Genomic DNA, 26,488 nt, shown 5'->3' with positions numbered 1-26,488 from the left:
TACCAATGAATCATATGAATGAAACCCCCAGCCTTGAATACATATACCACCATTCTTATTACCTCCTCGTCATAAATTCTTTGGATATTTGCAAAAACTGTGTCCTTCCATTCACATTTCAAGTTGCCTTCTTCACTGGCCATTTTACCAAAATTTAACTGCCTCTTGAAGACTCTTCTGAGGTATTTCATCAAACATTTTGTCTACTCTATTTTAGTTTTATTTCACCATAAATTTCAATTCTCTTGATCTGATAAACCCTAACTTCTCCATTTGATGATGCTGCTGAGTTGTACGCTAAATCTGCCAAACATTTCAAACTTGCCAAATCCTGTATGTGCAATTAATGAATTAATCTTCCGTTTGATTGTGCTTTACACGTTAATTAATTAGCTAATTAATCGTTTCTATACTAATTTTCAGGAGACCGAGCTAGAACACTTTGGTAGAATCGGCATTGCTGCGAGATATTGCAAGGTACATTTTGATTTCATGATTTTGTTATTTTGTTAGAAATCAGTAAAATCCATCAATGGCTTCTCCTGATTGGTTGGAATTTCGTAGCTTTCATTCTGCAATGTTTCGAGTATGTATATTGCGTCTCCATTATGTTTTTATTTCTATGAAAGATAAAAGACATTGACACAAGGGAATATTACTCTTATAAATTTTGTATACAGATTGATAACACAATGAAAAAACGGAACTAGGAAAGTCAGTTTAATATAGATGAATTGTGTTGTACAAAGTAATGGTATGTGATATATCAATTTGTTGCAAAAGTTTGTATAAATAATTTGTTTGTGTAACTTCAGTAATTGAAATTACCACGAGCTGAATTAACTATTCTTGTATTATCTAGGATTTTGGTGAGTTATATGAACTTGAGGAGAATGACGAGGAGGCTATTCTATTCTTTGAATGGGCGTCTGAATATTTGGAAAATGCAGAAGCAACAACCTCAGCCAAATAGTGCAAACTGAAAGTTGCTCAATTTTCTGCTCAACAAGAACGGTAAGTTGCATTTAATAATTTTATGCAATTATAATATGAAGTTCTCATAATCTTAAGTTGACTTCAGCGTTTAGTAGGAGTGAGTTCACTTTTGGGGCTGTACATGTCATATGTTCAATCTAGAGGCCTAATCCAGAAAGCCATGAATGATGCCCCTGGTTCATATTAGTTAAAGTAGAATTCTTTTCATTTATCAGATACCAGAAGGCGATTGAGATATATGAAAAAATATGGAGTAAGAGGACCACTGCTTAATGCTGGCATTTGCCATCTCTGTAGAGGTGATGTTTTTGCAATAATGGAAGTAGCTAGGCACAAATATGTTGATCCTGGTGTTGCAATAATAGAACCGCTTCTTAATCCTACTCTTCTCTCTCACCAGTCCCTAACTCTCGCTCCATTTTTCTTCAGTTCATTCTTCCGTTCGTTCTTGCTCTGTTCTTCTTCAGTTCATTCAGTTTATTTTTATGCAAAATTCATGAATCATATTTCACAAGTCTTGTGATTGATTCTCCAGTAAATTCATCCAGTAGTGACGACTTTGCTGCATTTCTTGAGACAGAGCTAGAAGCTACTTCAGCTGAATCATCACTAGATGAAGAAGCTGAAGATGACATATATAAAATGAGGAAGCAAGGGATGAAGAACCTAAGGATGAGGAAGCCAGAGATGAAGAAGCCAAGGATGAGGAGGTTGCAGATGATAATGGCCTCAATCGCAAGAGGTATTTATATTTATATGTATATATTTGTATTATTCTTTTTAGGTTGTAAACGAGGCATGTCAGGAAATGTTCTGATCTTTTGGAATTTCACTGTTTCTGAATTTTAGATAAAAACAAGATTTAGGTGTTACCTGCTCTTCATGGGTAAAAGTTTTCAGGCTTTCTGTAGGTCCACTCAACATTTAGATTTTAGTTTATTAGCAATAGTGCCTTCTTTGGTTTTTATATTGTTGAAATTTTTGGGTTGTTGAAAGGCAGGTTAACATGATTTAGGTATGGTATGAGAGTTATTTATGTATATTTATTTAAGGTGAGATATACTTTCTGGTTTGAATTTAATATTGAATCCTTTTTATATGTGTGCATAGAATTACTATGCAACTCTTGTGAGAGAAGTACTGTTTTACTTTGAATGGCAGAATTTTGCTGCTTTATTTTATTGTTTAGTATTAACTTCATTGAACACTAATGGTTTGATTCACTGAGAAAGTAAAGTTTTATTTTCACCATGTATAGTTTTTGTTCCATGCCAAAAATATTATCATGACGATGGGGATATTCATCATTAATATTATGTTTAGCAACCATTAAATATTATTTTGATGATAGGGATATTTATTATTGATATTATGTATAGTGACGGGTAAATATTGTTGTAACAATAGGGATATTCATCATTGAAATTACTCTTTTTAATGACAGGATTTAACCTCTTGTTATTTATATTAATGCTGGGATTTTTCTTCCTGTCGTTTATATTTTTAGTCAATAGAGGCTACAATGACAAGTGATGATGAGAGTTTTCTCGTTGATAAAGAGTTTTAGCGATGGGAAATAGATTTTTAATAACTAATTTTCCTCTTATTGTAACCCTTTTTTTTTTGTGGTGCTAGTTGTGTCGAAGGGTTTGGTTGTTAAAATAAGAGGTTTGCTTTTGTGTTGCTGACTTGCTGTTGTGTAGTTAGAATCTTAGATTGTCTGTTTTGTGTGTGAATTGGGAGTGATTGTTTGGAAGAAGATTGGTTGTTATTTACTAACTGTTTGTAAGGTATTTGAATAAAGGCCTGTGTGAAGTTACAGTAGTTTTGTGGTTAATGTTTATCTTTTATATATATTCATGTTATTTGTTCTTGATACAATAAAGTGAATGCTTTTCATTTATTAGTGTTTTACAGAACTAAAGTGAATGTTGTAAAAACATGAATGTTAATATCACAAAGATAGAGTTAACACGTAGCAAATTATTTTGTACATTTTTTGTCTTCAACTATATGCATATCAACTTCAATTTCACCTGTAATCTGTTTTATATACATGATTAGTGAGACAAACAAGTGTTTGTAAGTGGTCACCACATGCAAACTGATTTCTTTTATATCTTCTATGAAATAGGACATTCAACAAAAATTTTAAATTAAAAGAGAAAACCAACCAACAGATAATAGTAATGTTGTAGTATATGTTTGGGAAGAATGTAGAGCACAAGTTCACAGGTATCTAGATGCTGCTTATTGTGCTTTTGAGTTAGAAAATGATGTTCAAGCTGCTTTCATTACTTTCTGCGAAGAAAGTTAATGGTGTAAAGAAGTAAACAATCCTTGTGCACATTTTTTTAAATAATGTTTTGGTGTAACAAGATGCTATATAATATTGGTTTTTTCTTAATATTTCCTTTGCAGAATTCTATTCTCGTTTGTTCTTTATGTCAAGGTGGCATGGAGGTGGGTATTTCCATTGTAAAGACACTATCGGTCAACATTTTTTGAGTTGTCAAATTGCAGTAATTGCAATCATTCCTTTTATGCTATAATTATTTAATGTTTGTATTTTTATGCATTAATTATGTTTGACTTCCTATACTTGTTGAGCTTAAGGGTTGTGGTCATTTGTTATCGGCAAAATATGCCAAGAAGAGTCACCATAAAATGAGCAAGGTAAAATTTGCTCTGGGAATTGATGGTATTATACATATTTGCAATATTCATTTTTAAACATTGTATTAAAAAAGTCTATAATTTTGTTGAATCCTTTGGTTTTCTTTTTTAATTTTTATAAAAATCATTTTCTCTTTCCTTATCATATTTGAAACTTTTTACTTCTCATTTTCAATATCTCTTCCATCTCTTCGCCTTTAAATTTGTTTGTTGTTGGTTCCAAGATAAAGATGGTAGCAGTAGGTCTTTATCGAATGATATTTCAAAAATGGCAAAAAGGTGTAAGACTTTTTAGACCGAACTTCAAACTGTTAGTGAGCAAAGAGACTTTGCAATCATAACCTACAATTTATATAAGGATTTAATGGATGAATTTCATAATTTGAATTTCAATGATGATTAAGTTAGGGAAATGAATTGGTGGAACAATACGTATCATATGATATAATATAGATAAAAAATGATATATATTTTAAGGTATATCAAAATTTAATACGACATAATATACATATTATATAATACAAATAAAAAATGATATATTATATCATATCAAATTTTCATATACCTTAAAATACGTATCATTTTTCATTTATATCATATCATATGATACGTATTGTTTCACTAATCCATTTCCCTAACTTAATCATCCTTAAAATTCAAATTATGAAATCTATGCATCAAATCCTTGTGTAAATTGTAGGTCATGATTACAAAGTCTCTTTGCTCAAACAGTTTGAAGTTCAGTCTCAAGAGTCTTACACCTTTCTGCCATTTTTGAAAAATCACCCGATAAAGACTTGTTGTTACCATCTTTATCTTGGATCTAATAACAAACAAATTTAAAGGCTAAGAGATGGAAGAGATATTGAAAATGAAAAGTAAAAAGGTTCAAATATGAAAAGGAAAGAGAAAATGATTTCCATAAAAATTAAAAAAAGAAAACCAAACAAAATGATAGATTTTTAATACAATGTTTAAAAATGAATATTGATTGTAAGTTCGATAGCTTATAAATTAAAATATTCATGAACTTGTTCTAAAATATATCAATTTTTGATATATACAGATCACAACGAAAAGTAAAACAGATAAAAGTATACTATGTATGAACTATTTGCGAGTGTGAGTGTAACAAGTGATTATCGACAAAATCTGGTTTGCTTCTCCGTCAACGACAACACAATCAAGCCCGACTAAAATATACTATGTATGAACTATTTGCAAATAAACAGCACAATCAAACCCCAAATCAAATGCATCAAATCGAAATTGAGGAGAAAAACCCATTCTCAAACTGAATAACCCTAAATTGAGACAAGAAAGCCCATTTGAATCCTTAACACACCTTGAATTAGACTTACCTTAGACAACATTGTCAAATACTATTGTCTTTGTAGATGTTCGAAATGCAAAAAATGGTATTATCATTATGCGTCGTTCCAAATGCGACATTGAGCTGTTGCTTCGAATGGGAAAGGGTTAAGTTTTTGTTAGATTTTGCATAGGAGGGTAAAATAGGTCATTCATATTTATTTTGTTTATAAAAATAAGTGTTTCCAATATTTCCCCAAAAAAATTTAAACTCAAAAATATTTACTTACTTTAATTAATATCCCTTGAAACAACATCATTTCCCTTACAGCCAACATAAATAATTAAAAAAGAACAATGAAATTCTCTGTAAGCGAAAACGCTCTGAAGACATTCGCCAGGTCCATCACTGCCTTGCACTTGTAGGAACGAGCTTGTCGTTCAATCTTCTTCTTCTATGGCTTGACTTGATTTGAATTTTCTGGTGGATTTTTAGTTGGTCACACGTAGTGTTTATTTGATTATTCCTTAATCATGCTTCGAAATGCAACGTTTTGATCTTTATTAGGGTTATTGCTTCTTGGCTGTAGATTTTGGAGAGTATAAACTGATTAATTAGATTTATTTATTAAATTTTTTGGAAAATAATCTGAGATAAAGTGAAAGAAATAAAAAGAAGAAGAATATGCTAATTACTACTTACCGAGCTCTGATTAGTTGCTGAGAAGTTCAAAGAAAGAAAGAAGAAATTGAAGTTACAAATTCTATATTGTTCGTTGTTTTTCTTTCTGAAGAGTTAAAACTTAGATGGAATTGGTACTGATGTCTTTCTGTGCTTTTCTTGATGAGGTGTTATACACATAGCACATATAGACATGATCTTAAAATTTACAGCTTTGATGAGGGCGGTGTACAGGTAATGTTTTAGTGATGCAGATAAGATTATGGAATTAATCTTTGAGGCCTACATGTTAATGTATGATTTGCTGCATAATTATGGCCTTTGGCGTTGTCTCTGACATCTTTAGTAAGTTGCATCATAAAGAAGGTATTTGTTGGCAGATGTCAGCAGCTGCATTTGCCAAAGGCCTCCTTGACCTTGGAGGATAGTTGACGCCAATCCTGGTTTGTACTCTACTTGTCTGATAAATCTGTATGGTTCTGTTTGCCAAATACATGCATCATATTACTGAGCAGTATATTTTTATGAATGTATGCATATGTTTAAACATGAATAATAGACCAATGTTTTGTGCATTGTACACGATTGACCGATTTTAGATATGTTAACCTATTGATGTGAATCTAGTACTACCCCTAAATTTTAGATATGTTAACTGACTGCTAAAAGATAAGATTCTGGTTTGCATGTGGTTTTAATTGTCTTCATTCATTGGATTTTTGAGTTTCCAACTTACCTAATTTACTAGGTCTCATCATGTCTTGTAGAAAATGTGGGACTAGAAAATGTGTCAGGTAATTCCTTTGGTTCCTTCAGGATTTATGCCTAGACCATTTTTTTCCCTATTGTTTGCTTCTGACATGATGATACCTCTGGGTATGGCTTATAATAGTTCTGTTTTTCTTACCTTGAAGCTTGGACTGGTTAAATTGTGCACCGATTGAGTCACTAAAAAGCAAATGTTTAATTGTAACAATGCACTCTTTTACAAGAAGGCAAACAAAACCTATATTTTTATGGTATTAACATACATAGTTACTGCACTTTATGAGATTATTTTGTAACTTACAACTAGCATTATGGAGGTGAGGCTGGCATACAGATTTTTGAATCACATTTAACTTTATGGAAGATTGGAATGTGCCATTTGAGCAGGGTGTAATTTTACCTCAGGTAATTATATCATAAAAATCCTAAATAATGGCTTCTGATTGGACCTGGTCTGGTCTTCCTCAGGTAGACCTAGAGTACTACTTGAGGAGCGTTTCTTTAAGACCAGATGTTTTGCTTGAAACTTCTTGACATTTAATGCTCGGTCTTGAACACAGCAGCAAGTTCTCTCATCATTGCCAGATAGTTATAACAAATTCTTAGATTTTGCTTCTCACACAGTTGAGGGGTGGCCTTTTCAATTTGGCTCCAATTTTGTTGCAGTGCTGCCATCAGAGAATTTCAATTTTCAATGCAGAACAGGAATTAGTTAAATTTGGGATGCCTTCCTATTTATTTGTAGGTTTATGTGTATATCCATGGGAATGCATCTAAAATTTTTATTTTGTTTTATTTTTCACTCATCTAAGTGTGGTAACTAGTTGGCTTGGTGCAGTTATTGCATTTTGATCAAGATGGGAGTAGTGGATTGAGCCTTGCACTGCAGGTATCAAGCAGCTCTCTTCTGTTGTTTTTTTGAGTGTTTATTGTATTTTGTTTTATATTTCTACTGAAGCAAGTGCACTTTCCATTTGTCTATGAAGCAGGTCTCTTTACTTCAGGGAGGGGGTGGGGGTGTTATGCATTATTGACATAAGATAGAATTGCCTTCTTGAGTTCTTTTAATTAGCTCTGAACCGCATGTGCAGCAGTGTATTTTGGTTACAAGATTTATGTTCCTTATTTATAGGAGACTATTCCTTTCAATTATAACACTATTATGCATACTAAAATGTCTTGCTCATCTGGGTTTACCTTCTTTGAAAAATATTTTTGGAATAGATCATGCCTGCACTAGTCTTGCTAACATACGCAAAGAGGGTTAAGCCCCCATTCTACTGAGTACACTGTATTTCTTTATATTATTGTTTCATAATCCCATTATGCTGTACATTTAATCCTTAAATTACTAGAGAAAAGCTACTCCTTGATTATCGAAACCTGTATCTGTGGTATCATCTTGTGTGATAGTTTTAGTTTTAGGTCGGTGTCTCTAGCTCTTGATATAAGAATGAACTTTTTTCTCAGCTCTAAATTATCTTTCATTTCTTATTAGAACTTTGCTTATTGTTGCTTGCAAATATCATCACTTTATCTTTAAGTGACCACATCCATTCTATATTTGAGCTACCTCTTAATTAGCACCTCTGTTTATCTTTCTTGCCTTTTTAAATCATACACAAGTTATTTGATCTCTCCCTAATGCAGGAGGACAACACAAAAACTGAGAAGGTGACAGCTGCTGGCATGTATTTTCTTGGTTTCCTGGTTCACCAGTTAGATCAAACAGCCAACTTGGTAAGTCAATGATGGTGTAATATATCTTGGTGATTCATCATGTTTGAGTTTGATTTTGCTTACTTTTTAAGTTATATTTTATAATTCTTTTTAGCCAGCTGCTGCAAAGGATCCGGATGCTGCCAGCTTTAAAAAACTGGATATCCTTCAGCCATGTGAAATAACTGAACTGAAGGCAGGCACACATACATTTGCTGTTTATGGTCAGTTCTTCAGTTTCTGTTCAGTGCATGTGTTGTATTTTTCAATACTCATTTGGGTGAACTTTTTTGTTTCTGTTACATTTCTTCTAGGTGATTATTATTTTTTTTTAAAAAGTGCTAGCTGCACTATAGAATTTCTTTGTGCTGCACCTTTTAAAGAAGAGAAGGAGAATCTTTGAGCTGTGGAGGCTCATTCTGACGGAAAGATATTTGAGTTGTGCTTAATTGCTAGTCTGTTGAAAATCATTCACATGCTCCTTCAAGATAAAAATCATGAGTAATCTGTGTCTCTTTAATGTTCTATTTTAGTTTTATTATTTTACAAACTATAGACAAATATATAGCTAAGTAATTGTTGATAATGAATTTTAATATTAATTGTTGCAGACTTATCTAACATACATATACTTATTTGGCTTCTTTTGCCATGCAATTACCCCTTTGTTGTAGATTTTCTTTCATGAGAATTACCCTTTGATAACATGTCTTTTTGTACGATTTGATCATTTATCCCGATTGACTTTTGGGACAAATTTTTGATTTTCTAGGATGAAAATTTTCATCACCTTGAAGAAATTTGTTGTAACAAGTAAACGATATATTATAATCTATTTTGACAAATGGCACCAATTTATACATGAAGTTTACTATATATATGAACTACCTTCTCCTATATTTTAAATTGACCTAAATATTATTCATTCTTCCAAATCCTATAATGTTCTTTGGGCTCCTTCTATACAATGTTTTTAACTGATTCTGTTTCAATATCTTTTGACAAATCACATATTTAGAAGTTAGACGATGACTAAAAAAGTTGAAGCGATTTCAATTATTTTCAAATTGAAAGGAGTTTGGTTGAATGATCAAGGGGAGCTTGACCATTTTCACCTAAGTTGGATGGTTAAGTGACAAATGATTGGGATGCTTGTGCTTTTCTTCATATGCTGTGTAACTTTTTGTTAATTGATGTTTAATTTTTTAGTTAATGCTTTAATGTTACAGAAAATTTAGATAGTATTGAATAATTTGGTTATAGTGGATTTGAGATTTTTGGACTTGGTTTCATGGATATAGGCTATGTTTATAGTTGAACCGTGTGATAATTATTAGTCCTCTTTGTGTAATGCTCATTTATCATTTACGATTGGTGTAGATCAATAGACAAGTTAGTTACACATTTTTACTATTTCATGTTATTCCTTATAATGGATATATTTCAAATTTTCTTGTTATTACTACATACATAATTATGTTCTCTACTTAGAATGCCATCAAACATTATTCAGTCACACAAACAAGTTAAACAGTCATATAATTGACATACATTCCTATAATTAGCAAAATTTTTTATGAAATCTAACTACTTTCAGAAAGAAAAAAATCCTAACAATATAGAAATTTCAACAATTTATGAAGCAAGGTTGTAGAAAGAACAAACCCTAACAATGTAGACATAACAATTTAAAGAGACACTTGACATTTATCAATCATTGTCGATTAGTCATCATAGTTGAAATAATCATTAATTGTAATTGTTGTTGTCATCATTCATTAGATGGTGCCTCTATAAATCAGGATTCCAACTTCACGAAATCAATTACACGAACAAAGAAGAAAACATGAAGTGACATGAAGATTGAAGAGTTAAAATTAGGGATTTTATTAGAGCTATTGTTGAACTCAACTTTTCCATTGCATTCTAGATATTAGGAACTTGTGTTTTTTAAACATGTATAGAAATCAAATGGTGTTGGTTCAAACTTTTATTTATGCTATTTTTTTTTAATTAATAATATGCAATATAAACCAGTATTCCAACTGGATTTTAATCATAAATTGGTGTCTAATCGCCAGTCCAAAGGCAAATGAAAGTAATCAAACTACTAAAACAGTTTTTGAATCAATTGTTTTTGTTTTGCATAGAGGATGGCGGTTTGATTAGTCAAACAGACCGGTGGAATCTGATTTTTATAGCCACAATAGGAAGAACTTCAACAATCTTTGATAATGCATCAAATTTGTATTAATAATGTTGAAAATATTATGATAAATAATTTCATAAAGTGTAAAATTATATGTAATAATTATAATGTTTTAGGAATGGATGGTTTTATATTGATAAAAAATATTTAATTATATAATAATATAATATTAATTTAGTTTATATTTTCATTGCGGCCATTGTATATGAGGTGTTGTTTGTAATTGAGAACGTCTCCATGAGTTAGTGATTTTGTTTTTGTTTTTATTGTTGTCATCTGGACTAGTTTTGGGTTGAAGTAGGGGGAAAGGCCCATTGGGCTTTTTTGGGCTGCATCTCTAACCCCTACAGAATTTGCATAATGATATTTACGTGAGATTATCTAAAACATCTATAAATGTTATTGTCCTTAAGGATTTTTAGTTAATACCACGGTTAGATGAGACCCAATTTGGCTCTTGCTTGGCTTGGTATTCAGCTCAAATGATTCAAGGCTTAAGTAGGGATAGCCCCAATTCAAGATTGAGTCAAGTTAGCTTGATTCAATCAAGTCGCTAACGAATTCTATTAAGCAAGTTGAGTTTGATCTCACACTAACCTTTATTTGGATTTAGTTTGGCTCAATTTGAATATACTTTTAGTTGATATTAATTAATGCAATATTAATAATGGTAACTTAGGAAGTAATTTTTAATTTTGTTGATAATATGTAGGGTTGGTTTCGAATCAAATCGAGTTCAAAATTGCTCTTGAGAGGGGTCTAGTCAAGTTTGGCTTGAGTTCGAGTTCGAATTGAGCAAAAAATAACCAAAATAACATTATTTTGAAATATATTAATTAAAACGATATTAATTTAATTGATTCATATAAAAATTTTCCAAGCTCATGAACTTGGAAAAGCGAACACCTCTAAAGTTTAAGTTCAAAAATATTTAATTCTTGAATTCAAGCTCGAGTTTGTTTCAGTTGAGATTATTTTGGTTTTGTTTGAGCCAATTATTTTTTAAACTTGATTCGAATCTGATGCTGCTATACTGATGCTGCAGAGGGATGAATTTATAAATCCATTTATTCTGAGAAACGGAAAAATAAGAAGAACAAAGACTCATTGATTCAACACAAGCTTGAGAATTCTATTCTGAAGAACTTTACAGCATTGTGCAACCTTTGCGTGACTTATCTTGATATCATCATAGTATGATGTGATCATAGGAGAATGAGAAGCTTCCACCAGAACATTTTCTATGTTTATCTAAGTTACATTTTGATGTTTTTTTCATAAATTTCTGTAAATTGTGTCATCTGCTTCTCTGCAAACTAACCAAACTCTTGCCTCTTCAAATGCCACTTTTAAATTAGGCCTTGCATTTAGAGTTCTCATGGCACCATGAATTATATTAGAGGTAGGAAATTTTTCTACAGAAATATGTTTCATCGAAATGCGGAAACAGCAGGATCATCCTTGCAATTGTTGATAGAATCCAGAAGATGCAACAGATGATCAGTTTCTTGTACCTCAGAGCCTTGCATTGTATACTTTTTGACATATCTAGCAAATTTTCACTTGAAACTTCTAATCGAAAATCTAGACAGTAGCCATCATGTATAACAACTTTCATCATTAGTAAATCTGCATGATGAGTCTTGGCACAAGAAGACTTTTATTTTAGTAACCTTATTGCAGCAAATCATCTTTCTATATACACTTATCACCTTTCAAACTATCAAGTGGCCCCTTTCCCTTACCATGGATAGCAAGACTGAAACTTTGTGAACTAGATTTAGAGCCTAATTCATGGCTGCACTCTGCAACAGCAATGATAATCGGCTGCCATCCAGCTTGATTATGAATAATCCATTTCTTTATGGTAATTAACATATTCAAGATCTGAAGTATGTCACCTAATGTAAACTCTGTCAAGCACAAATTCTTCAATATAGCACCAACTTCATACTTATAAACAAAAATGCAAAAGCACACAAGACAGCATAAAAAAACATTCCACTTACAAATCCCAGAAGCAAAGTAAGGCTAAACTAAACAAGTAAAGGAAATTTACCTGCATTGAGAAGCCATTATCGCGGATTGTGAGAAACTTTTTAATTCTTTCCCATGTCATTTCCAAGATTTGTGTAGGATTACCAACAATAGGGTTCACACATTTCTAGAGTTTTTCATTCTTATCAATGTACAAGTTCATAGCTCCAATTTTTTATTTCACTGTCATCTATTAATCAATAGCAATTTCCAAGGGCCTTTTAATTACAATATTCCGATGCATTGGCTCCTCATATCAAATGCAATCGACTATATTACCTTCAGTTGACATTATCATTTCACTTTTCAAGGCGTTCAATGTTAGGAACACAACACCTATACAACTTTGGACATAATAAGAAGGTTTTGGACACCTTTGCATTCCCCATATGACACTACTAGAAATGTTAATTGAGTTCACTAGTGATGAAAGCAACAACATCTTATGCTCTATATGTCCATTTTGCAACTTACTTAACAATCTAGGCTTTGGATTCATGCTGATAGGATCAAATTTGGTGACTTCACTACCTTTTTGGACAAAACTACGAGGTTAATTACGATTAGGGTGATTATTTGGCATTAAAGGTTGTGGTGGATAATGATTTCGATAACCATTCTAAGCAAGGTTGAAATGAGCAAATCTGTCCAGGCAAGGCCCATAACAGAACTCTAGGGATTATAATTAGTACCAGGGTGGTGATAATTTTGTCCCAATTTTTTGTACAAACAAAGACGAAAAATTTTGCCTCTAAATATTTTTTTTGGATGAAATAGAGTTATTTGACACAAAATAATTCATTTATGGATAAAAAATTTCATCCCAAAATGTGTATCATTTGACGAGGAAATATTATTTCATCCACAATAACTAGTTATTGGGGAGGATTGTTTTTCATGAAAATTACACTTTGGTAACATGCATTTTTGTACGATTTGATTTTTTTATCCCAATTGACCTTTTAGGATGAATTTTTGAATTTTTTTGACAAAAGTTTTCGTCACCTTAATGAAATTTATTGTAGTGAGTAAACAGGTATATTATAATCTATTTTGACAAATGACACCAATTTATTACATGAAGTTTACTACATATATAAACCACCTTCTCCAATATCTTAAATTGACCTAACTATTATTCATTCTTTCAAATCTTATAATGGTTTTCGGGCTCCTTCTATACAACATTTTTCACTAATTCTGTTTCAATATCTTTTGACAAATCACATATTTAGAAGTTAGATGATGACTAAAGGTTGAAAGGATTTCAATCTTTTCTAAACTGAAGGGAGTTTGGTTGGATGATCAAGGGGAGCTTGACCATTTTCACCTAAGTTGGATACTTAAGTGACAAATGACTGGGATACTTGTGTTCATCTTCATATTTTGTGTAACTTTTTATTAATTAATGTTTAATTTTTTAGTTTATGCTTTAATGATTTGTTATTGAAATTTTTGTTACACTGATTAATTTGGTTATAGTGGATTTGAGATTTTTGGACTTGGTTTCATGGATATAAACTATGTTTATAGTTGAACCGTGTGATAATTATTGGTCCCTTTTATGAATAATGCTCATTTATATATGTATTGTGACCACAACCAACTTATATCATTTACAATTGGTGTAGATTTATAGATAAGTTAGTTAAACATTTTCGCTATTTTATGTTATTCCTTAGAATGGATATATTTCAAATATTTTTGTTATTACTGCATACATAATTATGTTCTTTACTCAAAATGCCATCAAACATTATTAAATCACACAAGCAAGTTAAACTCTCACATATAATTGACATACATTTCTATAATTAGCAAAATTTTTTATGAAATCTAACTATTTTTTGAAAGAAAAAATCCTAACAATATAGAAATTTCAACAATTTATGATGTAAGGTTGTAGAAAGAACAAACCCTAACAATATAGACATGACAATCTAAAGAGACATCCAACATTTATCAGTTGTTGTCGATTAGTCATTATGGTTGAAATAATCACCAATTGTAATCGTTATTGTCGTCACTTGTTAGATGTTACCTCTATAATTTAGGATTCCAACTTTATGAAATCAATTACACGAAGAAAGAAGAAAACATGAAGTGATATGAAGATCGAAGAGTTAGGATTAGGGATTTTACTAGAGCTATTGTAGAACTCAACTTTTTCCATTGCATTTTAGATATTTGGAACTTGTGTTTTTCAAACATGTATAGAAATCAAATGGGGTTGTTTCAAACTTCTATTTACACTATTTTTTTAATTAATAATATGCAATATAAACCAACATTCCAACTAGATTTTAATCATAAATTGATGCCTAATCGCCAGTCCAACTAGATATTTGGAACTACAAGTCTAGGTGGAAAGCATTATTGTTTTGTAATTGTTGATGATTTTTCAAGATTTGCTTGGGTCTTACTTCTTGCAAATAAAAGTGATGCATTCCATGTATTTGTCTCACTCGTTGGGAATTGCAAGACCAAATAGGTTATGCAATTACATGCATTAAAAGTGACTATGGAAAAGAATTTGAAAATTTGGAGTTTAAATTGTTTTGTAATGAATATGACATTGAACACAACTTTTCGACACCGAGAACATCTCAACAAAACAGAGTTGTTAAGAGAAGGAATAGGATATTTATAGAAATGGCTAGGACCATGTTGTGTGAAAATGATTTGCCAAAACATTTTTATGGAGAAACCATAAATACTTCATACTACATCATAAATAGGGTCATGATTAGGCCAATCCTAAAGAAAACTCCTTATGAGTTATTCAAAGGAAAAAATCCTGTTCATCCCATCTCTAGGTTCAAATTGCCCATTCTTTATAGTCCTACAACTCTAATCAATCTTCACGTGATAGGTCATCATTGTCTTCTTCAATTATTCGCACTACAGTTGACATACTTTTATTGTAGTCTCTCTTCATCATTTTCAGTTTTCTTCTCTCGTAATCATTTAGAAACCACCCAAAATTTCTTTCCCAAACCTCTTTGAAACAAAAATCTTGTTTATTTTAACATTTGATTTCTGAGTTTGCACCTTAGTTGCCTTATTACTTTTGTGTTTCTAGTAATGATACTAGAGCAATCCATAGGTTTGAGTACTATGTGTTGTTTATGCATGAATGGAGTTGAATTTTTCAGTTGGTTATGAATACTTGAATGTATAGGAATAGAATTTGGCCAGAGGACTATTTACCCCCAAAGTATGCTGTTGTTTCAAGTTTTCCTTTGTTAACTTTGAAAATCTCATTTATCTACCTATGAACGGTTAAAATTAACAAAGTCCTAACGTCTTAAAATTTTATCTTTTTTTCCCCCCTAAACCCTAGAAACTAACCATTTTCTCGTTGGCCAAGTTTTAAAAAATAGCATTCCTCTTAGTTTTCAATTCCTAACGCCAAATCTGGCACCATCGTTGGCGACGAAGCTTCCCCAATGTATCACCATGCTCTAATGATCTTTCTCCCCCCTTTGGAACGTCAACCAACATAAATTCAGCTTGGAATGTTAAAGAGCTTCTATAGGAGACAAAGCTTTTTGTCTTCCCAAACGTCTTCCTTTGGGAAGGCGATCGTCTTCCCAAAAGAAGACAAGGTCTTTATCTTCATCTTTGTCTTTCTAAACCAAATTTGCGTCAATCGACGCTCTAGAGGAGGGGAGAGAGATTGTCGAAGTATGGTGATGTATCAAAAAAGCTTCATCACTGGTGATGGCGTTGGAGATTGAAAACGAAACCCTAAAGGGGAATGCCATTTTTTAAAACTTGGCCTAAAGGGAAATAGTTAGTTTTTAGGGTTTTGGGGGAAAAAGAAGATTAAATTTTAATTTATTTTTAATATTATAGATAAAATGATAATTTTACATTTGAAACCATTAATTTTGACCATCCATAGGTAGGTAAATGAGATTTTCAAGGTTAACAGGGGGAACTTAAGATAACAACATACTTTGGGTGGGAAATAGTCCTTTGGTCATAGAATATTTAAATAGATTTAGAATTTTCTTGATTTAGTTTCCATAGGCAGATCAACCTACTAGAATTAAGGTGATATTGTTCACCCAATTGGCAGTCTAAAATATCGATCACCAATTGGCTTTTATTTGGGTGTGGTTTAGTTCAAATTCACTTCTACTTACCAGAATATTTGTAGTTCATTTATTAGATATATCTTGACTTTGCACAATCCATATTATATAAAGGGATGGGTTTAAATTGAGTCTGAACATGGTTTCACTTGAATCCTAAATAATTAGTTTAAGTTCAATTGAATTGGTTTAAAGTATTGTTAAAGGTTATCATTAAGATGAGAGTCACTGATTAGATGAATAGTATTATCGACGTAATAAACAGTAATATTGACAAAATAAAGAGCGTTGTCGAAGAAAAATTTGAGTTGAACTTGAATTGAGTTATTAAATAGAAATACCAACATAAATTCAACACAAATTAAGTCAAATACTAATTCAAGTTAAAATGATTTGGTTTGAATCTAATCTTAGTTATAGAATTGGATCGAGTCCATCATTAATTACTTCAACATTTCGTGGGCTTGTGTTAGGCTTGCATCCACAATAGCTTGTTATTCTATGGTTTGACTGTTTTGTTCTTATAAGCAGTGGCTCCCACCAGCCCCTTTGTCAGAATGAAACAATAAAACAATTTGAAAAAAGAAGGTTCAAACTGGACTGGACCGATTGGTAAGACTGACCAAGAAGTAATGGCTTTCGGCCTATAGTCTGTTTGAAATTTCTATAATATTGAGCATTCCTGGGGATATTACATCACCACACACCACACACTTCCCCCAACCCCCCTGCCCCCACCTTAAACAACTAAACCAACAGTAAGTCTTCTTCACACACGACTCAATGACAGTGACAATGATAGTAACAATAACAATAATAAGACGTACATCAAGTCAAACGTTACAGTTGGAGATGGATTTGGTTACAAATCTCCCAACAGTGCGTTGGTTCACCTTCTCCCTCGAGTCATCGCATGCTAGACTGAAACAGATCGGCAAGTACTCTTCTTTCTCCCCACAAAGCTCAGCTTGGATGAAAAATGGCTTGGCTCGATTTGATTCGGGTGGCTTGATTTTGTAGCTCAAATCAATGGTTTAAATTCATAGCTTGATTTGATTTGGATTATAGACTAAGATTCTTGATTTAAGTTCGTGGTTTATTGATTGATTCGAATTTGACTCAATTTTATAACTCGAATTAATGGTTCAAATTTGTAGTTTAGTTCGATTTGAATTAATATTCAAAAATTCTAATTCAACCCACAAATTTCATTTGAACTAAGCTACAAATTCAAACTTCTAATGGCTTGGCTCAAATTCATCAAACCAAAATTAAGCCGGACCCAAATGAAAAATGGCATCGTCGGCAAAAACGTATCCCATCTCCACGTGTCACAATCTGGAGAGATACTGTAAAATAAAGTTCTACAAACGCGGCTCCCATTAATATTTTCCACAGACCTCATTTAAAAATAAAATTTTTTAAAACTTTCTCTTTCATTTAACTACAGGAAAGATCAAAACTCAGATCTTTCGATTCTCTTTCATTTAACCACTTTGAAGGAAAGTGTTCTTCCAAGGTTTTTATTTTTTGTGAGAAATCTGTTCATTATCAGTGCCAAAAACCACCACTGTCCGTTGTTCTTTTTGAGAAACTTTAATTTTCTTTGCCAGAATATATATTAGATCTATAAATATGAAAATCAAAACCTATATTACATAAAATTAATTGTTTTGTTTTAAAGTCCAATCTATCAGTAGAAATGTGAAGTTATATATTTTAAAAAATTAAAATTTAGGAAGAAATTATAAAAGTAAAAAATATATTAAAAATGCCGGCTGCCTGTTCCTCTTACCTGCCATGCCTCAAGGGGAATGAGGCAGTATGGTCCGAAATGCTGTATTTTTTTGTTGTTTATAATTTATATATATATATTTTGTTATATTGTACATACCTCATTGGGACAAAGTAACTGAATATATACACGTTTTTTGCTAATGAAAATGATTTTGTAACATTTTCTTTTAATCTGCTGTGGACAAAATGGTTATTAAAATAACCATTACTGATTACTAACTTTGAATTGTCAAACGCCCCAACATTAGGCAACGCATCAAGATATAGGCTGGGTACGCTAAATCAGTGGTTCAAAGTTTTCTTTTAACCTGAATGTTTATTCAAAACGGTATATTAAATTCAAAGTTTTAATCACAAGCAAACGTGCTGCTTTCATTCAACTACTTGTATATAAAAGAATACTGCAAACCAGTATACAAATGAATAAATGTTTTGCAGGGCATATCATATTTGATAACTACTGGTCTGGAAAATGTCAAGTCGTTGCGGTTGATTAGTCGCTGGATTCTGGATTTGTTTATTTGTAGTTAGTGCAGGTTTGTGCTGCTTGGCTGCTGGGTTGAGGGCTTCTGTTTTGCCTTCTGGAAAATATCAGCATTTCCCTTTTCTCTTTTTGTAGACTTATTGGTGCAGCCTCCTCAATCTTGTGTATTTGTTTGTAAAAGAGAAGGGTTCAATTACAATTGTTGTAATCAATGTTTTGGACCTTCCTCCTTTTGATCATGACTCTGTCGTTTGTCGATGGTGTTAGATTTTCCGGGACAGCAGATGGGTGAGCTTTCTGTTGTAGTAATTGCTGGATTGAGCTGTGCTTGATGGTTAAATTATGTGAATTTTTTCTATTTCTAGTTTTCAACAACTGAATAATTATACTTTCGTTTTGCGTTTGTATTGATTGCATGCACAAGATTGTAATTACAAACATCTTTATTTATTGTAATTTATTTTGATTAAACCAGTGACATTCCTTGTAATTATTGATTAATTTTATTAGCTTCCCTTTCCAAGTAGGATACCGCTTTGTTATAATCAAAATGCTTTCATTTCATAAATGCATGAATGATATTATGCATTCTTTCTGATATTTGTATACTGCTGGGTGTCAAAATGATAAAAAACTTAGGATTTAATTTTAGAGGGATTTAATTTTGTCCCATAATAATAATTTTAGAGACAATTTTATTTACTAAAATGATAATTTTAGTGGAGGAAATTTACTTTCCTCCCCAAAACTTAGATTCTTTTTTAAGGATATTTTTAATTTTGTCTCAAAATGATACTTCTAAGAAATGAAATTTTAATTCCATCCACTAAGCTTAACACTAAATTTTAGAAACAAAATTTTTAGGAACAATTTCAGTTTGGTCTCATAATGGTACTTTCAGGGGACGACACCAAAACTGAAGATGACATTTTAATTCCCTGCTAAAATGATTGGAACAGAGGATATTAATTAAAATAGGCAAAAAAATTTACACCTAAACTTTTTTAGGGAAACTTTTAATGAATTTAAATTTTTAGGCAAACTGAAAATTTATTCTGATAATACCTTTCTCTAGTAATTATTGTTCTTCGGTCATGTTTTTTCTTCAGCAACATACTCCAATATAATCTTACTGATTATAAATTTGATAACTTAAGAATCCAACATTCATAAACTTGTTTTAAAACATTTTATTTTTGATTTAATTGTTGATATATACAGATCACAATGAAAAGCAAAATAGATAAAAGTAAGAGTGCGAGTGTGAGCGTAACAAGTGCCACTATCACCAAAATTTGGCTTTCTTCTCCGTCAGTAACAACACAATCAAGCCCGGCTAAAATATATTATAGACGAACTATTTGCAAATAAATATCACAACCAAACACAATCAAACCCTAAACCAAACACATCAAATCGAAACCGAGGACAAAAACCCAGTTTCAAACTTAATAACACTAAACTAAGGCGAGAAAACCCATTTGAATTCTTAACACGCTTTGAATTAGATTTATCTTAGACGATATTGTTGAATGCTATTGTCTTTGTCGACATTCGAAATACAAAAAATGGAGTCACCATTATGTGTTCCAACTGCAATATTGAGCTGTTGCTTCAAATGGGAAAAGGTTAAGTTTTTGTTAGATTTTGCATAGAAGGGTAAAATAGATAATTCACATTTATTTTGCTCATAAAAGTAAGTGTTTCAAATATTTACCAAAAAATATTTAAACGCAAACAAATTTACTTATTTTAATTAATACCCTTTAAAAAAACATCATTTCCATTCCAGCTAACATAAATAATTAAATCATTAGAGAGACCCAAAGACTGTAAAAATCAAAATTCAAAATTAAAGGGAAAAAAAACGAAATTCTCTGTAAGCGAAAAAGCTCTGAAGACATTCGCAGGTCCGTCACTGCCTTGCACTTGTGGGAAACGAACTTGTCATTCAAGCTTCTTCTTCTGAGGCTCTCTCTCTCTCGTTGCCTGTTCTCGTCCTTTAATTTCACGATTTGATGGTCATTCGAACGCTTGACTTAATTTGAATTTTCTAGTGGATTTTTAGTTGATCACACGTAGTGTTTATTTGATTATTCCTTAATTATGCTTCGAAATGCAACGTTTTGATCTTGATTAGGGTTGCTTCTTGGCTGTAGATTTTGGAGAGTATAAACTGATTAATTAGATGTATTTATTAAAATTTTCAGAAAATAATCTGAGATAAACTGAAAGAAATAAAAAGAAGAAGAATATACTAATTATTACTTACCGAGCTCTGATTAGTTGCTGAGAAGTTCAAAGAAAGAAAGGAGAAATTAAAGTTACAAATTCTATATTGTTCGTTGTTTTTCTTTCTGAAGAGTTAAAATTTAGATGGAATTGGTATTGTTGTCTTTCTGTTCTTTTCTTGATGAGGTGTTATACAATTTCAGGTGAAGGTACTGGTCTCCTAAGCCGTCATAGCACATATAGACGTGATCTTAAAATTTACAGCTTTGATGAGGGCGGTGTACAGGTAATGTTTTCGTGATGCAGATAAGATTATAGAATTAATCTTTGAGGCCTTCATGTTCATGTATGATTTGGTACATAATTATGGCCTTTGGCGTTGTCTCTGACATCTTTAGTAAGTTACATCATAAAGAAGGTATTTGTCAGCAGATGTCTGCAGCTGCATTTGCCAAAGGCCTCCTTGACCTTGAAGGACAGTTGATGCCAATCCTGGTTCGTACTCTACTTGTTTGATAAATTTGTATGGTTCTGTTAGCCAAGTACATGCATCATATTACTGAGTAGTATATTTTTATGAATGTATGCATATGTTTAAGCATGAATAATAGGCCAATGTTATGTGCATTGTACACAATTGACCGATTTTAGATATGCTATCCTATTGACGTGAATCTAGTACTACCCCTAAATTTTAGATATGTTAACCGGCTGCTAAAATATTCTGGTTTGCATGTAGTTTTAATTGTCTTCATTCGTTGGATTATGAGTTTCCAACTTACCGAATTTACTAGGTCTCATCGTGTCTTGTAGAGAATGTGGGACTGGAAAATGTGTCTGGTAATTCCTTTGGTTTCTTTAGGATTTATGCCCAGACCATTTTCTTCCCTATTGTTTAATTGTGACATGATGATACCTCTGGGTATGGCTTATAACAGCTCTGTTTTTCTTACCTTGAAGCTTGGATTGGTTAAATTGTGACCTTAAGGGCGCCAATTAAGTCACTAAAAAGCAAATGTTTAATTGTAACAATGCAATCTTTTACAAGAAGGCAAAAAAGACCTGTACTTTTATGGTCTTAGCGTACATAGTTACTACACTCTATGAGATTATTTTGTAACTTACAACTAGCATTATGGAGGTGAGGCTGGCATACAGATTTTTGAATCACATTTAACTTTATGGAAGATTGGAATGTGCCATTTGAGCAGGGTGTAATTTTACCTCAGGTAATTATATCAAAAAAATCCTAAATAATGGCTTCTGATTGGATCTGGTCTGGTCTTCCTCAGGTAATTGGTAGACCTAGAGTACTACTTGAGGAGCATTTCTTTAAGACCAGATGTTCTGCTTGAAACTTCTTGACATTTAATGCTGGGTCTTGAATACAGCAGCAAGTTCTCTCATCATTGCCAGATAGTTATAATGAACTCTTAGATTTTGCTTCTCACACAGTTGAGGTGGGGCCATTTCAATTTGGCTGCAATTTTGTTGCAGTGCTGCCATCAGAGAATTTAATTTTTTAATACAGAACAGGAATTAGTTAAATTTGGGATGCCTTCCTGCTTATTTGTAGGCTTGTGTATATCCATGGGAATGCATCTAAGATTTTTATTTTGTTTTATTTTTCACTGATCTCAGCGTGGTAACTAGTTGGCTTGGTGCAGTTATTGTATTTTGATCGAGATGGGAGTAGTGGATTGAGCCTTGCACTGCAGGTATCAAGCAGCTCTCTTCTGTTGTTTTTTGGAGTGTCTGTTGTATTTTGTTTTATATTTCCACCAAAGCAAGTGCACTTTCCATTTGTCTATGAAGCAGGTCTCTTCACTTCAGGGAGGGGCCGGGGGTGGTATGCATTAATGACATAAGATAGAATTGCCTCCTTGAGTTCTTTTAATTAGCTCTGAACTGCATGTGCAGCAGTGTATTTTGGTTGCAAGATTTATGTTCCATACTTATAAGAGACTATTCCTTTCAATTATAACACTATTATGCATACTAAAATGTCTTGCTCATCTTGGTTTACCTTCTTAGAAAAATATTTGAGAATAGATCATGCCTGCACTAGTCTTTCTAACTTGTGCAAAGAGGGTTAAGCCCCTATTCTACTGAGTACACTGTATTTCTTTATATTATTGTTTCATAATCCCGTTATCCTGTACCTTTAATCCTTAAATTACTAGAGAAAAAGCTACTCCTTGATTAATCAAAACCAGTATCTGTGGTATTTTCCTTGCACTGTTTTCTATACTCCGTGAAGGGAATGCTAGGAGTCTCAGATAAACTAATGCTTGGGTTAATTTCATCTTCTGTGATAGTTTTAGTTGTTAGGTTGGCCTCTCTGCTCTTGATATAAGAATGAATTTTTTTCTCAGTTTTAAATTATCTTTCATTTCATATTAGACCTTTGCTTATTGTTGCATGCAAATATCATCACTTTATTTTTAAGTGACCACATCCATTCTATATTTGAACTACCTCTTAATTAGCATTTAGCACCTCTGTTCATCTTTTTGCCTTTTTAAATCATACACAAGTTATTTGATCTCTCCCTAATGCAGTAGGACAACACAAAAACTGAGAAGGTGACAGCTGCTGGCATGTATTTTCTTGGTTTGCTGGTTCACTGGTTAGATCAAACAGCCAACTTGGTAAGTCGATGATGGTGTAATATATCTTGGTGACTCATCATGTTTGAGTTTTATTTTGCTCATTTTTTTAAGTTATGTTTTATAATTCTTTTTAGCTGGCTGCTGCAAAGGATCCAGATGCTGCCAACTTTAAAAAACTGGATATCTTTCAGCCATGTGAAATAACTGAACTGAAGGCAGGCACACATACATTTGCTGTTTATGGTCACTTCTTTAGTTTCTGTTCAGTGCATGTGTTGTATTTTTCAATATTCGTTTGGGTGAACTTTTTTGTTTCTGTTACATTTCTTCCAGTTGATTTTTTTTTTTTTTTTGTAAGTGCAAGCTGCACAATAGAAGCCCTCTGTGCTGCCCCTTTTAAAGAAGAAAAGGAGAATCTTAGAGCTGTGGAAGCTCATTCTCACGGAAGGATATTTGAGTTGTGGTCAATTGCTAGTCCATTGAAAATCATTCACGTGCTCCTTCAAGGTAAAAATCATTAGTAATTTGTCTTTTTAATGCTCTGTTTTAATTTTATTATTTTATAAACTATAGACAGGTATATAGCTAAGTAATTGTTGATAATGATTATTAATAATTATTGTTGTAGACTTGTCTAACGTACATATACTTATTTTGCTTCTTTTGACATGCAGCTAATACGAGAGTGGTACCTTTTTCGACATCCAAATAGTGAAGAAAGTGGCGAACATATTGGCATCCAATTAACAAAGAAAGTAAAACTATTTTACCACTAATGAGTGACGCATTCTATGTCTTTTGTTTGTAAGTTAGTTATATTTTTGTTATTACTTAGTTATTAGTTGATTTATAGTAATAACAATTTGATAATAATACATGTTTTTTAATTAGTTGAAAAAATGTTTAATATAAATTGTTGTACTTCAATGAGCCACGTGACTATTATTTTTCATTTAAAATTAAAATTCTCCTTCCAATGTCACCATACAAACAAACACGACATTTTTGTACCTAATTTATCATACAACCAAGGATTAACAAAAATTATCCTCAATTCATCACACATTTAAATATGAAATTTTTTGTTTCCAATTCATTATGCTGTCAAAGACAAAAAAAAATCCTCTCCTTAATTTATTATATAATCACGAATAAAAAAATTTGTCTTTAATTTATTGTACAATCAAAAGACTAACAAAAATTGTCTCTAATTTATTATATAATTAAAGATGAGAAATTTTATTATGTATTTATCACACAATGAAAGATGGAAAATATTGTCCAAATTTTTTGTACAAACAAAGACAAAAATTGTCTCTAAATATTTTTTTCTAGATGAAATAGAGTTATTTGACACAAAATAATTAATTTATGGATAAAAAATTTCATCCCAAAATGTGTATCATTTTATAAAGAAATATTGTTTCATTCACAATGACTAGTTATTGGGGACTATTGTTTTTCATGAAAATAAACATTTTGGTAACGTGCATTTTTGTACGATTTGATTTTTTATCCCATTTGACCTTTTAGGATGAATTTTTTAATTTTTTTTGACAAAGTTTTCGTCACCTTAATGAAATTTGTTGTAGTGAGTAAACAAGTATATTATAATCTATTTTGACAAATGACACCAATTTATTACATGAAGTTTACTACATATATAAACCACCTTCTCCAATATTTTAAATTGACCTAAATATTATTCATTCTTCCAAATCTTATAATGGTTTTTGGGCTCCTTCTATACAACATTTTTCATTAATTCTGTTTCAATATCTTTTGACAAATCACATAGTTAGAAGTTAGATGATGACTAAAGGTTGAAAGGATTTCAATCTTTTCTAAACTGAAGGGAGTTTGGTTGCATGATCATGGGGAGCTTGGCCATTTTCACCTAAGTTGGATGCTTAAGTGACAGATGACTGGGATACTTGTGTTCATCTTCATATTTTGTGTAACTTTTTATTAATTAATGTTTAATTTTTTAGTTTATGCTTTAATGATTTGTTATTGAAAATTTTTGTTATATTGATTAATTTGGTTATAGTGGATTTGAGATTTTTGGACTTGGTTTCATGGATATAAACTATATTTATAGTTGAATTGTGTGATAATTATTGGTCCCCTCATGTTTAATGCTCATTTATATATGTATTGTGACCATAACCAACTTGTATAATTTACAATTGTTGTGGATCTACAAACAAGTTACTTACACATTTTCACTATTTTATGTTATTCCTTAGAATGGATATATTTCAAATTTTCTTGTTATTACTACATACATAGTTATGTTCTCTACTTAGAATGCCATCAAACATTATTAAATTACGCAAGAAGTTAAACAGTCACATATAATTGACATACATTCCTATAATTAGCAAAATCATTTATTGTAATCATTGTTGTCGTCATTTATTAGATGTTGTCTTTTATAAACAGGAATTCTAACTTCAAGAAATCAATTACACAAAGAAAGAAGAAAGCATGAAGTGATATGAAGATTGAAGAGTTAGGATTAGGGATTTTATTGGAGCTATTGTCAAACTCAACATTTCCATTGCATTTTAGATATTTTGAACTTGTGTTTTTTAAACATGTATAGAAATCAAATGGTGTTGGTTCAAACTTTTATTTATACTATTTTTTTAATTAATAATATGCAATATAAACAAACATTCTAACTTTTTAATCATAAATTGGTGTCTAATCGCCAGTCCAAGGGCAAATGAAAGTAATCAAACTACTAAAACAGTTTTCGAATCAAGTGTTTTTGTTTTGCATGAAGGATGGTGGTTCGATTAGTCAAACAGACCGGTCCAATCCGATTTCTATAACCACAACAGGAAGAATTTCAACAAT

The 26,488-nt window shown here is 31.7% G+C and overlaps 2 protein-coding genes across 12 annotated transcripts; both read left to right on the top strand.

Annotated features, from left to right (window-relative positions):
- LOC123209137 (chaperone protein dnaJ 16-like) lies at positions 1-8,762 on the top strand. Of its 5 annotated transcripts, XM_044626934.1 has the most exons (10): positions 191-333; positions 424-477; positions 863-1,014; positions 1,532-1,738; positions 6,046-6,108; positions 6,902-7,174; positions 7,272-7,322; positions 8,084-8,173; positions 8,268-8,376; positions 8,467-8,762. In XM_044626934.1, exons 6-10 carry the CDS (start codon positions 7,157-7,159, stop codon positions 8,553-8,555), a joined length of 357 nt encoding a protein of 118 aa, XP_044482869.1. In that variant the 5' UTR covers positions 191-333; positions 424-477; positions 863-1,014; positions 1,532-1,738; positions 6,046-6,108; positions 6,902-7,156; the 3' UTR covers positions 8,556-8,762. The 5 variants fall into 5 exon arrangements, with proteins under 5 accessions (XP_044482868.1, XP_044482869.1, XP_044482867.1 ...); XM_044626933.1 differs by lacking the exons at positions 191-333; positions 6,046-6,108; positions 6,902-7,174; ... (2 more) ...; positions 8,268-8,376; positions 8,467-8,762 and adding exons at positions 1-182; positions 1,212-1,295; positions 1,397-1,436; positions 3,418-3,784; XM_044626932.1 differs by lacking the exons at positions 6,046-6,108; positions 6,902-7,174; positions 7,272-7,322; ... (1 more) ...; positions 8,268-8,376; positions 8,467-8,762 and adding exons at positions 1,212-1,295; positions 1,397-1,436; positions 3,418-3,784.
- LOC123209134 (chaperone protein dnaJ 16-like) lies at positions 5,377-26,259 on the top strand. 7 transcript variants are annotated; one of them, XR_006500969.1, is made up of 7 exons: positions 20,626-21,297; positions 21,444-21,506; positions 22,679-22,729; positions 23,576-23,662; positions 23,758-23,838; positions 23,982-24,130; positions 24,298-24,550. XR_006500969.1 is itself a non-coding variant. In XM_044626926.1 (6 exons), exons 1-6 carry the CDS (start codon positions 21,193-21,195, stop codon positions 26,125-26,127), a joined length of 474 nt encoding a protein of 157 aa, XP_044482861.1. In that variant the 5' UTR covers positions 20,626-21,192; the 3' UTR covers positions 26,128-26,259. The 7 variants fall into 7 exon arrangements, 1 of the variants encoding a protein (XP_044482861.1); XR_006500970.1 differs by having other exon boundaries at positions 23,957-24,130; XM_044626926.1 differs by lacking the exons at positions 23,982-24,130; positions 24,298-24,550 and adding an exon at positions 26,069-26,259 and having other exon boundaries at positions 23,758-23,866.
- Positions 26,260-26,488: the final 229 nt, after the last annotated feature.

The sequence above is a fragment of the Mangifera indica genome, chromosome 2 (genome assembly GCF_011075055.1).
Source record: "Mangifera indica cultivar Alphonso chromosome 2, CATAS_Mindica_2.1, whole genome shotgun sequence".
NCBI lineage: Eukaryota > Viridiplantae > Streptophyta > Magnoliopsida > Sapindales > Anacardiaceae > Mangifera > Mangifera indica.
The sequence above is the reverse complement of the archived record's forward strand: the minus strand, read 5'-3'. Positions and strand labels throughout refer to the sequence as shown.

What these genes read in the sequence shown, in the direction of transcription:
- LOC123209137 (XM_044626933.1), top strand. Translation starts at nt 1,269, where the DNA reads ATGCTGGCATTTGCCATCTCTGTAGAG. An exon ending in TTTCTTCAGTTCATTCTTCC is followed by an intron (nt 1,437 to 1,531) that starts GTTCGTTCTTGC and finishes TTGATTCTCCAG; the next exon opens with TAAATTCATCCAGTAGTGAC. An exon ending in AATGGCCTCAATCGCAAGAG is followed by an intron (nt 1,739 to 3,417) that starts GTATTTATATTT and finishes TTTCCTTTGCAG; the next exon opens with AATTCTATTCTCGTTTGTTC.
- LOC123209134 (XM_044626926.1), top strand. Translation starts at nt 21,193, where the DNA reads ATGAGGTGTTATACAATTTCAGGTGAAGGTACTGGTCTCCTAAGCCGT. An exon ending in GACAGTTGATGCCAATCCTG is followed by an intron (nt 21,507 to 22,678) that starts GTTCGTACTCTA and finishes GGCTTGGTGCAG; the next exon opens with TTATTGTATTTTGATCGAGA. An exon ending in TAGATCAAACAGCCAACTTG is followed by an intron (nt 23,663 to 23,757) that starts GTAAGTCGATGA and finishes AATTCTTTTTAG; the next exon opens with CTGGCTGCTGCAAAGGATCC.